This window comes from Sinocyclocheilus anshuiensis, unplaced genomic scaffold, assembly GCF_001515605.1.
Source record: "Sinocyclocheilus anshuiensis isolate Anshui unplaced genomic scaffold, SAMN03320099.WGS_v1.1 scaffold907, whole genome shotgun sequence".
Classification (NCBI taxonomy): Eukaryota; Metazoa; Chordata; class Actinopteri; order Cypriniformes; family Cyprinidae; genus Sinocyclocheilus; species Sinocyclocheilus anshuiensis.
The window spans coordinates 1,381,696-1,394,176 of NW_015546133.1; the positions used below are offsets into that span (position 1 = coordinate 1,381,696).

Below are 12,481 nucleotides of genomic sequence, written 5' to 3' on the forward strand. Positions count from 1 at the left end.
GTGGATGATTGTATTGAGAATAACTTTCATCTTTTCTTCAACTGAATACTGTTTCTGTGCTGTTTTGATGTATTTTAAAGTGTTGGCAGTCAAAATTAAAACTGCTGGATGAAAGATATTCTTTAAAATGTACTCAAGTAAAAGTAAAAGTACACAATTTTTAAACTACTCAAAAAAGTACAATTACTGATAAAAAAATACTTAATTACTGTAATGTGATTATTTGTAATTGGTTACTTCACACCCCTGGTTATAATATACACACACACACACACACACACACACACACACACACATTTGACACAGTTAACATTTAACCAACCGTTGACCCATTTACTTTGACATTATAATGATTTAATTCTACTCTGTTTCGTTTTAAAGACTGATTGGAACCACTGTGACACACAAACACACAAATCAGTAAATGAATGACACATGCGAATGTTATACTGTAACATCAACTTATTCAATTTAGCCGTACAAAGACTCCAAATAATTGGACTTTTATTAGTCCGATCAGTATTTAATTTATAACTAACTTTGTCATCAAAAAGATATTTCAAGGAAACAATTTGTCTATAATTTACTAATAAATAAGAGTCCTGTAATTGGGTCTCCTACAGCGTTCCCTCGCAAAGCTGGCAATTCTACATCAGATTTATCAAGATTTGTGATTGTAAAGTTACTTAAAAGGCTTTACAATTTTAGATATTGTCAGTATATTAATATTCTATATTTCAGCCCCCAATTTAAAGTATTGGATGAACCAGTGTTGGGTTCTGATAATTACACATAATAGCTCTACAAAATTGTTGGACTTTAATTTTTTCATGATAAGGTAGCCAGTGAATGCCTGCTACTGTAGTTTGAGATCCAAAGCTCTGCTTTAAGTCATAACTCTCGAAAACACTGCCATTACCTAAGCTTTAATAAGTGTTTACCATTCCAAATTTTGAGCCAAGTTTCCAATAATATCAGTTTATATAAATTCTATTTCAATTTTACCATCCTGAAATTTGACATTCCCTCCTACCCAACACATAAGTCTCCTGCCATGGTCTGAGGCAAGATCCTCTCCCTCTCTTTCTTTAATGGCTCTATATCTGCTGTATCTGTCCAGCGACTGCCAGAGGAGATGCCAGTGCTGGTTCCAGCCAACAGAATATCATGTGCTCGCTCTCCTCTGGGGCTCTATGAAGAATCGGTTTTCTTGAGTCGCAGCTGAGGCAAAGTTCAGGCTTGTTGTTGTATTGGATAATGATTGAGTAAATACACAATTTTACAAATAGGCTACCTAAAAGTGCTGCTGGGAATAATCGGCTGGCAGAGAAGGGCTTGCCTGAGGAGCTCAGTATCGCAAATAAACTGAATAAATGCTTATGGAAGTATAAAAGGGGTAAAGTGGATGAGGAAAAGAGTTAGCATTTAGAGGTGTAGTATAAAAAAAATAAAAAAAAAATAGTAAAATAAAATAATTATGTATTACTGTATTACCTTTCTCAATGACATGAGTAGTTATAGTCCTCTCTGCAAGGCAAAATACAATATTACATTAATACAATTTATAAAAAAGCATGTCAAATGTAATCTATATGCTGTTGATGATGTTATTATTTTATGTGAAACTTAAAGAGAGAAATCATGAATGAGGGATGAAATTGAACTTACTGATGAACGTTAGTGGAATCTCATGGTAGGTGTATCCAGATACAAACTACACACAAACCAAAATAAAAATAAAAATAGAACCAACTGATAAAGTGATATGTGTGTTTGTTCGGTGATGTACTGGACTGTGATGGATCTGTTATATCATGTGAGATAGTGTACAGATATGATGTGTGCTCTGCTGTACCTTCAGCTGTATGTATCTGATGAGTCTCTTCAGCAGAATCAATATGTCTTCACGGCCAACTGGCAGATCTGTGAAATGCAGTAAAAAATGATTTATTAAGCTCTGGGGACTGTGTCTTATGTCTCAGGAATTGTACAGTTATATAAGAGTGGAAAAGGTACACTGAAGACAAAGACCATCTATGCAATTGATTTTGACTTAATACATGTAAAAATATTCTTAATCCCTCCAAAATGTTACATCTTAAACGCTGTTAGTAATATACCTTGAGGATATAAGATGGTCTTCACTACATGGACCACTCCATTGGATGCCATAAGATCAAAATCTGGAACCTCCACTGAATTTACATGGATGGAGTTGTTAACCTGAGTGTAACAGACATATATTATTTTATAAAATATTACATATATGTTTTATGATTATTTTTATTTTTTAATATTGCGTACATAAGTCTTCTCAAATATTTATGCAAGCCTTATAAAACCCTTTGAAACCCTTTGAATACAGACAAATACAACTGCAGGACATCGTATTAAGAGGTCACTTCCTTGTTTTGGCTCTGTTTGCAAGATATCTGTGTATAAAGTAATTTTACATTTACAGTGCTGATATCTGTTTTCTGCAAAGGAAGTGTCTGGACATTAGGAGACCCATTGTTCTAGCTTTTAGAGGGAGTTGCAGGTAGAGGTGTTTCTGAGATTTGAGTTATGAGTTTGATTGATGGCAGCAAACTGTCTGGAAGTTATGACCTTACCGCTGTAGCAATGCTCCAAATTCACACAAAATTGCCCTATGCCATAGACCTTCAGCTATACACAAACACAGAAAGAGAAATGTTCATAGTCCTAATTAGGATGAGATGTATGTTTTTTTTTTATAATCAAGTCAGCTTCATACTCAATGTTATCATGCTGGTATGTTTCCTTTAAAGGATTTAAGTGAATGGTCTGGATTTGGTCAGACACAGGAAATTTGTGCTACGTCTAATTGCATTGTCTGACGATAACAACATGTCAGGTCCTTCCTCTCTTGTGCTACCAAAATATTAGTATTGGCTCAAATTTAAAAGTCACTCTTTCAGAGTTTTATTATGGAGTGTGCAAATGTCTTTATACATTAATCATGTAACTTGAAAAGCTAATTATGGGACATCTTTATCATAATCCCTGTTGGGATAAAGCTGACATTTGGAAATCTCTACATTTTCACTAATTATGGTATTTAATCAGATAAAGTTGGTTTGTTAGTGCCTAAAAAACCTGACCGATAAAATATCCTATCTTAAAATAACAATTCTTGTACTTACAGACAGCACTTGAAGGTTGTTGCCCTGAATGGTCTTGAGAAGATTAGTCACTCCACCCTCCAAGCCTCCATTAATAAAGACGCCATTGCTAAAGTGGTAGAGCAGGATCGCCCTTAGGCCGTTGATGTCGCCTGGATAACACAATAGTCATAATGTCACTGTGAGGAAACAAACCAAGCAAAAGTTGGACATCATCTAAAAAATATAGAGGATAAAATGTTTACTTTTCAGAAGAGCGATGTTCTCCTCTGTCAGGGTGCCAAAGGCGGCATCGATAGGAGCAAAGAGTGTGTACGATCCCTCCTGCTTCAGTAGATCTGTCAGTTCAGCACTCTCCATCAGAGACAGGAAGATTCTGAAATAATTCAGCCATGCAGCCAATTAATTATTTGTACATACATACATACATAGTTTTTTATTTGAATGAATGAATGATGCATTTATATTATTTAATTTAATATTTATTTAATATTTCAATATAATTGTTAATTACATGCAGAGATTATCCTGTTAAATTAAGTGTTTTTCAGTGTATATAGTAAATTAACTTACAGTTAAGTTTTCCTGCAGCATTTTTTTTTTACATTTTATCCTGTTACCTTTACAGTTTTACAGTTTAGTTAATAAAATAATATTAATCATATTAAGTCATGATGATAATCTCACTTAAAGCGTCCGTCTTTTAAGAGCAGGTCATAGATGGTTGTCTCGGGTGGCTGAATCAGTGATCGCATGAGATGAAGGACACCGTTACTTCCTTCTCTGCTGCCTCTGGCCATACATGCATTCTCAATACACACAGCCTAAAACACACACATAAAAAGGAGAATGAAATGATAGTTGTGCCTTGGACACTTTGTAGAGTATTGAAACAAATACAGTATAGTTAGACAAGGACATCTTTAAAGCCTATGAACGTATCTGAAGTAAATAAGAGTATAAAATGTAACTGCCAGCACAATAAACATTTAAAAAGTAGTTGTTTTCACTCATGTAGTTTACACAATAATTGTTTGCAGGTCCCCAATCTTTCACTAATTCTCTTTCTCTCAAGTCTTTCTCTCTCACCGTGCGATAAATGAAGACTCTGAGCAGTTTTCCTCCCAGGGTTTCGAGCAGCTGGCCGTTGTAGAGGTCACTCAGAGAGACTCTGAGTTTCACAATGTGGTTTTCCAGAATAATTTTCAGGAGACGCTGATCCATGGACATTACCTCATCTGCATGACAGGTGAAGACACTAAGTTATTGTGACATTTTAACCTGGACTGTGGGGCATTTAAAAATGTACCTATAATTAACTACCATCAATCCATCCTTGCGTGTGTATGTGTTTGTCTCTCTCTCTCTCTCTCTCTATATATATATATATGTCCATATTGTATTAAATTATATATAAATTACATATTTTTTTAATTTTTAGAAATGATATATAAATGTATGATAATATAATTAATATAATGCTATATAAAAATGTATTATTTAAAATCACATCAAATGTATAAAATAAATTATTAATTAATAAATTGTTAATTATTGTAATTATACAATTATTATATTTATTTAAATATTAATTTATTATAAATAAATAAAAATATATAGTGCATATATATTTTTGTAAAAAAAAAAATTATTAGTTTATTCAGGCCTCCTCCAAAACAAAAAGAAAAGAAAAAAAAAAAAGAAAAACTTCTGGTAAGCGTTCACAGTTATCTCTTCATGAGTCATGAGGTCAACTCACCAAAGAAGGCTCCATTCAGTGGGGCAAGAATAGTATATTCAGTCTCAGGCTGCATGGCGGCAGACAGGCCAAGCTCAGACACCATGTCACTGAAGATGCTCTGAGATTTGCCTATAAGCTCCATCACCTGCTTGGCTGCAAGACATGATACACACTGATCACAACTGTAGATTTAGATGTTATATCAGTGACAATACATTTATATTTGAATATATGCAAATTTATGACATATGTAATTTTTAAAGTGAGCTGTCCTTTTAAGATAAAATAAAGTCAGACTGAACCCAGTGGGTAGTCTCACCTGAGTCAGGCATGAGCACCTGGTTGATCAGATGAATGACCCCATTGCTGGTGACAATGTCCTTCTTCAGCACCATCTTGATACCATTGACTGTGAGACTCTCACCATCACATCCGATCTCAATATTACTGCCCTCAAGAGTCCCATAGACGGAGCCTACCATAATGGCCTCAGAGCACTGCACTGAGTTCAGGAGGTGGTACTTCAAAAGGGCTTGTAAAATAAATAGAACAAGAGAGATGGAGAAAGGTTAAGTGACAGATTGAAAGATAAACAGTGTGGTGATCTAAACTGTTGGGATGTCTTTATCGTCACAGTCCAGTAAGCATCAAGATAATGACCACTAGAGACAATTAAAAACACAGAAGCTCATGTTGTCCAATGGGACACCAGCCCAGTTCTTCCTGTGCGCAGGCAATGTGGTGGAGAGCTGAGACTCTTACATCAACTGTGATATCACTTTCCCAGCAGCTGAGCTTATTTTGCCAATTTCCTGCATCTGTTTAAGCTGTACATGTATGTGCAGACTGACAACTTTAAGTGCTTCGCCGAACCAAAATCCAAATCAAAACCACCTTCTTAAGACAGGTCCTATTCATCTACACTTCTACACTTTACCACATGGGCTACTCGGTAACAGTCAGCTGTGGAGCACACATTAATGCACAATGGAGCATTGAGAGTGAATGTTGGCTGCAAAAGGGACAAATAGGACACTTTAGGGCAGTGGTTCTCAGTCAGGGAGCCGAGAACCAATAGATGGCCGCAGCACACTTCCAAGGTAGCGCAAGATGACTTAAAATAATTTTTGTAAAATACAAAGCAAACTTTAAAATAAGCTAGAACGGTTAAAAATGTAGTTTCCTCAAAAAAATTTATTAAAAAAAGACATGCGTTTAATGATACAAAATGTGAACGTACCAGTTTCTGAAATATTCCTATGAACGATTTATAAAATGTCTGTATAAACAAAAATGTTCATAAATGCATCTCTATTTTTAAATCTCCACTTCATCTTAAATTCAAGTGCATGTATTATTATTATGATGATTATTTTATGTGAGTAATGAATATAAATTAATTCATTTCAGTGATGTAATAATTAAAGAGCAGTTAAAATGTTGCTCATTTGTGCATATAATGAGGTCCCGGGTTCCCACATTCTTAGAAAACGTCTCATGTTACGTATGTAACCATGGTTCCTCGAGGGAACGAGACGCTGCGTCAGAGGATGCTTCGGGAACGCCCTTCAGCGTGACGGGCTCTGAACCTCGTGTGTAATCAGACCAATAGATGGGCGAGACGTCACGGGCAGGTGACGTAATGACCAGGAAGCTATAAAAGCATGTGCGGTGAGACCAGCGTCAGCTTCCAGGAATGAAGCAAGCGCTGGCAGAGATGCCGAAAGTATGGCCCCGAGACGCAGCATCTCGTTCCCACGAGGAACCAGGTTTACATACGTAACCTGAGACGTTCCTCTTCAGGAACTCGAGCTGCGTCGGAGGACGCTTCGGGAACGAGAATGCCCACGCCGCCAGACTTTCAAATCTCGCCTAGTGTGGAAGCGTGCACAGCTAAGGCGCGAGAACAGAGGAGCTATGACTGAGCGGTTCAAATGACGTAGATCTAAAATGGGACGCAACCCGCCATCCTTCTTCTGAACTATGAAGTACCGGCTGTAGAACCCGGACTGCCTCGCATGAGGAGGGACCACCTCGATGGCCTCCTTCCTCAAAAGAGTGACTACTTCTTGTTCCATGACCAGAGCCTGCTCGGGGCCCACCAGCGTGGGCGTCCCCTCTCTACAGTGTGCAGGACCCACTGAGACACATTTGGCAGTAGTTTCCACGCTGCCAAAAAGTCTACTAAGGGAATCAGTCTCTCGAGACTGACCTCTGGTGTAATGAGAGCAGCTAGCTCGGTGCCCTGTAACGGCGGACCGGCAGGAGACAACCGAATCAGCTGCTCTAGAGACCTCCGCAGAGGTGGCGAGCCTCTTAGCACCGCTACGTTGCCGGGCGGTGACTGAGAGTGGCGCTCGCGGGAGACCGCTGCGCCCTGTAACTCCGGCAGGGTTAGCAGACCGATCTCCTGAGGGCACTGAGGCGAGACGGACACCGTGTAATGCGGTGTAACCCGCTGCACCCCAGAGGCAGGGAACAACCGAACCTGCTGCTCTAGAGACCTCCGAGGAGGTGGCGAGCCTCTTAGCACCGCTATGTTGCTGGGCGGTGACTGAGAGTGGCGCTCGCGGGAGACCGCTGCGCCCTGTAACTCCGGCAGGGTTGCGGTATGAGGAGCCGGTACCCGGAGGGGGCTGCTCTCACCCAGCAGCCCCCAGAGTTAGAGAGCGGCGAGGGAGAAACCACTGGAACGCCGCCGCCCGTTTACGGGCCTCCTGGTACCTGTCGATGATCGAATTGTCGGCGTTGCCAAACAGGCCAGAAGGCGCAAGCGGGGCGTCCATTAGGCAGACCTTCTCGGTAATATTCTCGGATTTTACCTGCTCAGCCTCGTCTAGCTCCTTCAGCAGGTCGGCTTGGTACACCTGTAACACCGCCATGGCTGACCTGCTGCCGAGTACCCTTTGCCCACCAGCGCTGACGTTGTGCGCAGCGGCTTGGAGGGCAATGCCGGAGCCTTTAGAGATGATGCCGCGCCTGGGGCGATTGAGGGGGCGAATCCTCATCGACGCCCACCACATCAACCTCCTCGGAGGAAGACAGGCGGAACGCCAAGCCCGCTCCCCGGGGGGAAGTAACCGCAGCGCGGGCTTCCGATCCCGGCGAGCGAGCGCTGGATCTGGCGGGTGAGGAAGAAGATAGGGACTCGCCCGTCTCCATTTCCTCTGCCAGTTCCAGCTGCGAACCCCACGAGCGTAATCGCCGCTCCGCCTCGGCTAGCAAAGGCACCCTCCTCAAAGAGTGCCTTCCGGGAGCGGAGAACATGCATCGCAAGACGCTCGCAATGCGGGCAGTCAGCTCTCTCGAGAGCCAACTCAGCATGTTCCGTTTCCAGGCAGAGGATATATGAGGGAATTTTCAAAGCATGATTTCTACATGAAAAAGTCAGGGAAATTAATCAAATCTTAAGAAGCCATTTCTATAATGATTAATGAATATATAATTTTCTAGTTATGTCAAGCTCTAAAATATTTTATTGGAAGTGCTGCGAAATTGCTATTTATGAGTAAAAAAAAATTATAATTAAAAAAACTTATCATATAATCACAAACCGTGAGGAACATTTCCTGAAACTGTTCTTGAAACTGTAAGCTTCATTACATTACAGTAGAAGTACCAGAAATACCCGGGCCTACATGGGGGGCCTTTGATTATTGTCTTGGACAGTCAATCCTTGGAGTCAAAAAAGTTGAGAACCACTGCTCTAGGGTTCTGTGGACATCATGTACACATGCGAGCAAAGTCCACAAGACCGCAGGTCCACATCAAGTGACTCATTTGGACAGGGCCAAAGATCCTGTAAGAGCCAGAAGTGATGTAATGCTGACATCTGTGTGCTCTTGAGGCATGAGGCATGCTGAAAAACTAATCTAAGTAGAAAAAATACACAAGAAAATCAGTTTTTGTCGGTGTGCTGTAGAGCTTTAAACCAGAATCCTAATGCCTGATCTGCTCTAATGATTTGCATTTTTTCACACGTCATTTACATCAGTCGGGTCTTGAGATAATTGGCCTCAGAAGAACTGAATGTTTACTTCTAAGCTAGTCTTTGCTTTTGAATATAGGTCTCCTCCACATTTTAATGCTTTTGCTATAATGATAATATCAGTCATCTAAAAGATCACACAGATAAGATTTGTAATGAGACATCTTCTCTTTTCATGGGGAAAACAGATTTCGTCTGTTACAACACTTACGATCTTTTTCACCAGAATCAGATGAAGTATTATTCAGCATCTAAGCATTTCCCATCAGGAACCGTTAGAGGTCTTGACCAAACTTGGTTTTGGATCTCCGTGTGGCTGCGGCCAGATCTGCTGTTTGCCCGCCGTCTGAGAATGTGCCACTGCTTGGATTGGACTGCATTTGTGGAGTTTATTTAAAACATGAGGCTGCTAGTCTTTCAAATCTTTGAAGGTGATTATTTCATCCTGTGCATGCTTTGTGCACGCATACACTGCCGTTCAAAAGTTTGTGACCAGTTTACTTAATGTTTTTGAATGAATTCTTTTATGCTAACCACACCAATTGCAATATAAAATAACTACTTTCTATTTGAATATATTTTAAAATGTAATTTATTTCTGTGATGGCAAAGCTGAATTTTTAGCATCATTACTCCAGTCTTCAGTGTCACATGATCCTTTAAAAATCATTCTAATATGCTGATTATTATTGTTGAAATGGTTGTGCTGCTAAATATTTTTGTGGAAACAGTGATACATTTATTTTTTTCAGGATTCTTTGTTTAATATATAGTTCAAAAGCACTGAATTTATCTGAAATATAAATCTTTGGAAACATTACAAAAACCCTTACTGTCACTTTTGATAAATGTAATGCACACTTGCTGAATAAAACTATTTTCTCTGCAAAAACAACAAAAAACCTTACAGACCCCAAACTTTTGCACTGAAGTTTACTTAGTGATGAAACCACAGTAACAGTATTGTTACTATCTTTGTAGTGCATAAAGACTCCTTCAACCTCAACACGAATCCTTTCCTTTATACTGTCTAAATGATGTTCTGTGGTTGTGATCTATGTTTACCTTGAAGTACAGTTGTTTCACTCATAAGTCTTTCCAGCACATCACTGTCTAGTTTTTCAAAGGCCTCGTTGGTTGGAGCAAAAAGTGTGTAGTGTCCGGGCTCTCCCAGTTGACCCTGGAGACCCGATCTCAAAGCAACTGTCTATAAAAGACATCAAAAACAAAATGTTTTCCAAGATAATTCTCTGAATTCATATGTCCCTGCTGAGGAATGTTTTTTCATCTGTGATGGATACACGGCTATTCAGAAAGCTTCCAAAGAGTTTTGGTCATATTCATTTCCAAAACCACAGGTATAATCACACGTACGTTCAGTGAAGCCAGGTCATCGTTGGTTTCGATCACGTCCTTGATCGTTTGACTTATGATGCTGATGATCCGATCAATGACATGCACAACTCCATTAGTGGCCACCTGGTTTGCGTGAATGATCCTGGCACAGTTCACAGTGACAACCTGCAAAATTGTTGAAAAAGAGTTTAGTGACTTTAAAACTGTAGTTGAGGATAGTTCATCCAAAAATTCATAAATAAAGAGTTTTTTATGGTATCCAAGTAATGTTGTTTTGGATCCTATTGGTCTATATATCTTTTTATATATATCTAAATATCTTTTGTGCTCCACAGATGAAGGAGAGTCTTACAGGTTTGGAAAGACATGAGGGTGAGTAAGTAATGGCACAATCTTATAGGTGCAAACAGTGTTGTAATTGTTAACTAAAACTACAAATATTTATAAAAATGTTTTTGTTGATGTAATAAATCTGAAATAAAATTAAAAAATCTTGTAAAACAAAAACAAAATAAGTTTAAGCCAAACTAATATAATTACTGCAACAAAAACTGAAATAAAAATAAATTAGCTCAACTAAATAGAAATAAAAAATAAATAAAAATTACAAAAGCACAAAACAAAATTACTAAAACATGAATTCAATTAAATTACAACTTAAAATATATCTTAAAACAAGCTCATTCAAAACATTTATAAATACTATAACAACATAAATAACACTGTTTCATACACACAATTAATTTGAAGAAAAGAGAAACATACTCCATTTGAGTAATGATTGATATAGAGGCCTTGTTTGTTATACATGGACTTTAGGGTCATATCATTCTTCAGATCCTTGGTGAGAAGACGTTTGTTGACCATGTGATAGTGGAGTGCATTGTAAAGTTCAGTGTTTCCACTGCTGACCAAGGCAGCTTTTGATGCCTGGAAATAGAGAATCAATGCTAAAAGGTCAGAGCTTTGCACTGGGGAAAGAAGACGGCATGACGGCATATTCCTCAATTTATTTCTTTTTAATAAGTTCCATTCAGTGCTTCACTTAATAATAACATGCACATTTGATCACCGATTTAAACATAGCATGCAAATACTGCAGCTCGAATGAATTATAACGTGGCAGGGAATTTGACTCACAGGATCTAACTCTTCCCAGACATCGTCACTGGGTGCAAACATTGTATAAGATCCCGCTCCATCGAGTTCTTCCCTCAGTTTGGATTGATCAGAGTATCGTTGGGTGATCTTGGCTTGCACCAGATTCAGGGTGCCGTACACAGTGTCAATAGGAGCCACTGGGTGATGGAGCAAAATTGAAAAGAAATAAACAAAAGAGTCTCATGCACAGTTTAGATTCAGTATAGAGTTACAAAACAGTACATATTCCAAACTCAGGCTCCTTTCACATGATGCGAAGCTCGAGTTCTTGTTCAAGACTAGCTGTGGCTCATTAAACTCATGTATAAGTACAGACAGCTGGGTCTGGATTTTGTTTAGAGAACAAAAGCTAATGTTCTCCTCCACTGAACTCGTAGCCAATGAGTAACCTGACATTTAATCTAAGCATGACCTTAAACTGAAGTCAAATGTGTGATAATTGTTGATGATTAACAATTTAGCAGTAAACATAATCATATGTATTAACCTTGGGCATGTGCACTACAGACACGATGACACCGCAAATCATGCTGCTTGGCCAAAATACTGTAACATTACCATAGTTACCATTCAGAACACTCTAGCAAGCATATAGCAATGTTCCAACAACCACTCAGACTAGCAACCTCATAAGAAAATATAAAATGCTATGTAATATTTCTATTGATGGAATGAATGAATACTGACCTGCGGGGCACCCACGCTTCCCATCTAACTTCATATAACCCGGACAGCATTCATATAAGACCACCCTGCATAGAAAGAGTCAAAATATTAAAACAGTATCATAAACTTAATATTCAAATAATGTTGCTGAGATGATAACTGTCTTTGGTAGCTAAAGAATTTAAAATATTTTATTCCTACCAAATTTGTTCCATTGATATAAAATGGAAGGAACTGACATTTTGTTCATATTAAGTCCTGAAAACTCACGCGATTAATTATTTAAGCATGTCTTGTTAATTTTTAAATATTTAGATGCGTCTTTTTCATATGAAACATGTTTCTTCAACCATCTGGACTTTTGTTATTAATTTAGTGGTTTTTCCCCAACATTTTTGCAGTTTTTAAAAACTGAATTGTCTCAAA

General features: G+C 38.6%; 1 protein-coding gene across 5 annotated transcripts in view; it reads right to left on the reverse strand.

Moving 5' to 3' along the window:
• The window catches only part of LOC107701137 (periostin-like), a 30,034-nt gene that overhangs the window by 7,986 nt on the left and 9,567 nt on the right, over window positions 1-12,481 (reverse strand). For all 5 annotated transcript variants that reach the window (XM_016503083.1, XM_016503081.1, XM_016503080.1 and 2 more), the window contains 15 exons: window positions 12,077-12,141; window positions 11,369-11,526; window positions 10,994-11,158; window positions 10,247-10,393; window positions 9,938-10,079; window positions 5,204-5,416; window positions 4,903-5,037; window positions 4,233-4,381; window positions 3,831-3,967; window positions 3,389-3,519; window positions 3,165-3,295; window positions 2,121-2,223; window positions 1,856-1,923; window positions 1,669-1,714; window positions 1,495-1,527 (listed from right to left, as the gene is read on the reverse strand). In XM_016503083.1, coding sequence (XP_016358569.1) covers window positions 1,495-1,527; window positions 1,669-1,714; window positions 1,856-1,923; window positions 2,121-2,223; window positions 3,165-3,295; window positions 3,389-3,519; window positions 3,831-3,967; window positions 4,233-4,381; window positions 4,903-5,037; window positions 5,204-5,416; window positions 9,938-10,079; window positions 10,247-10,393; window positions 10,994-11,158; window positions 11,369-11,526; window positions 12,077-12,141 — 1,823 coding nt within the window. The remainder of the gene's footprint in view (window positions 1-1,494; window positions 1,528-1,668; window positions 1,715-1,855; window positions 1,924-2,120; window positions 2,224-3,164; window positions 3,296-3,388; window positions 3,520-3,830; window positions 3,968-4,232; window positions 4,382-4,902; window positions 5,038-5,203; window positions 5,417-9,937; window positions 10,080-10,246; window positions 10,394-10,993; window positions 11,159-11,368; window positions 11,527-12,076; window positions 12,142-12,481) is intronic.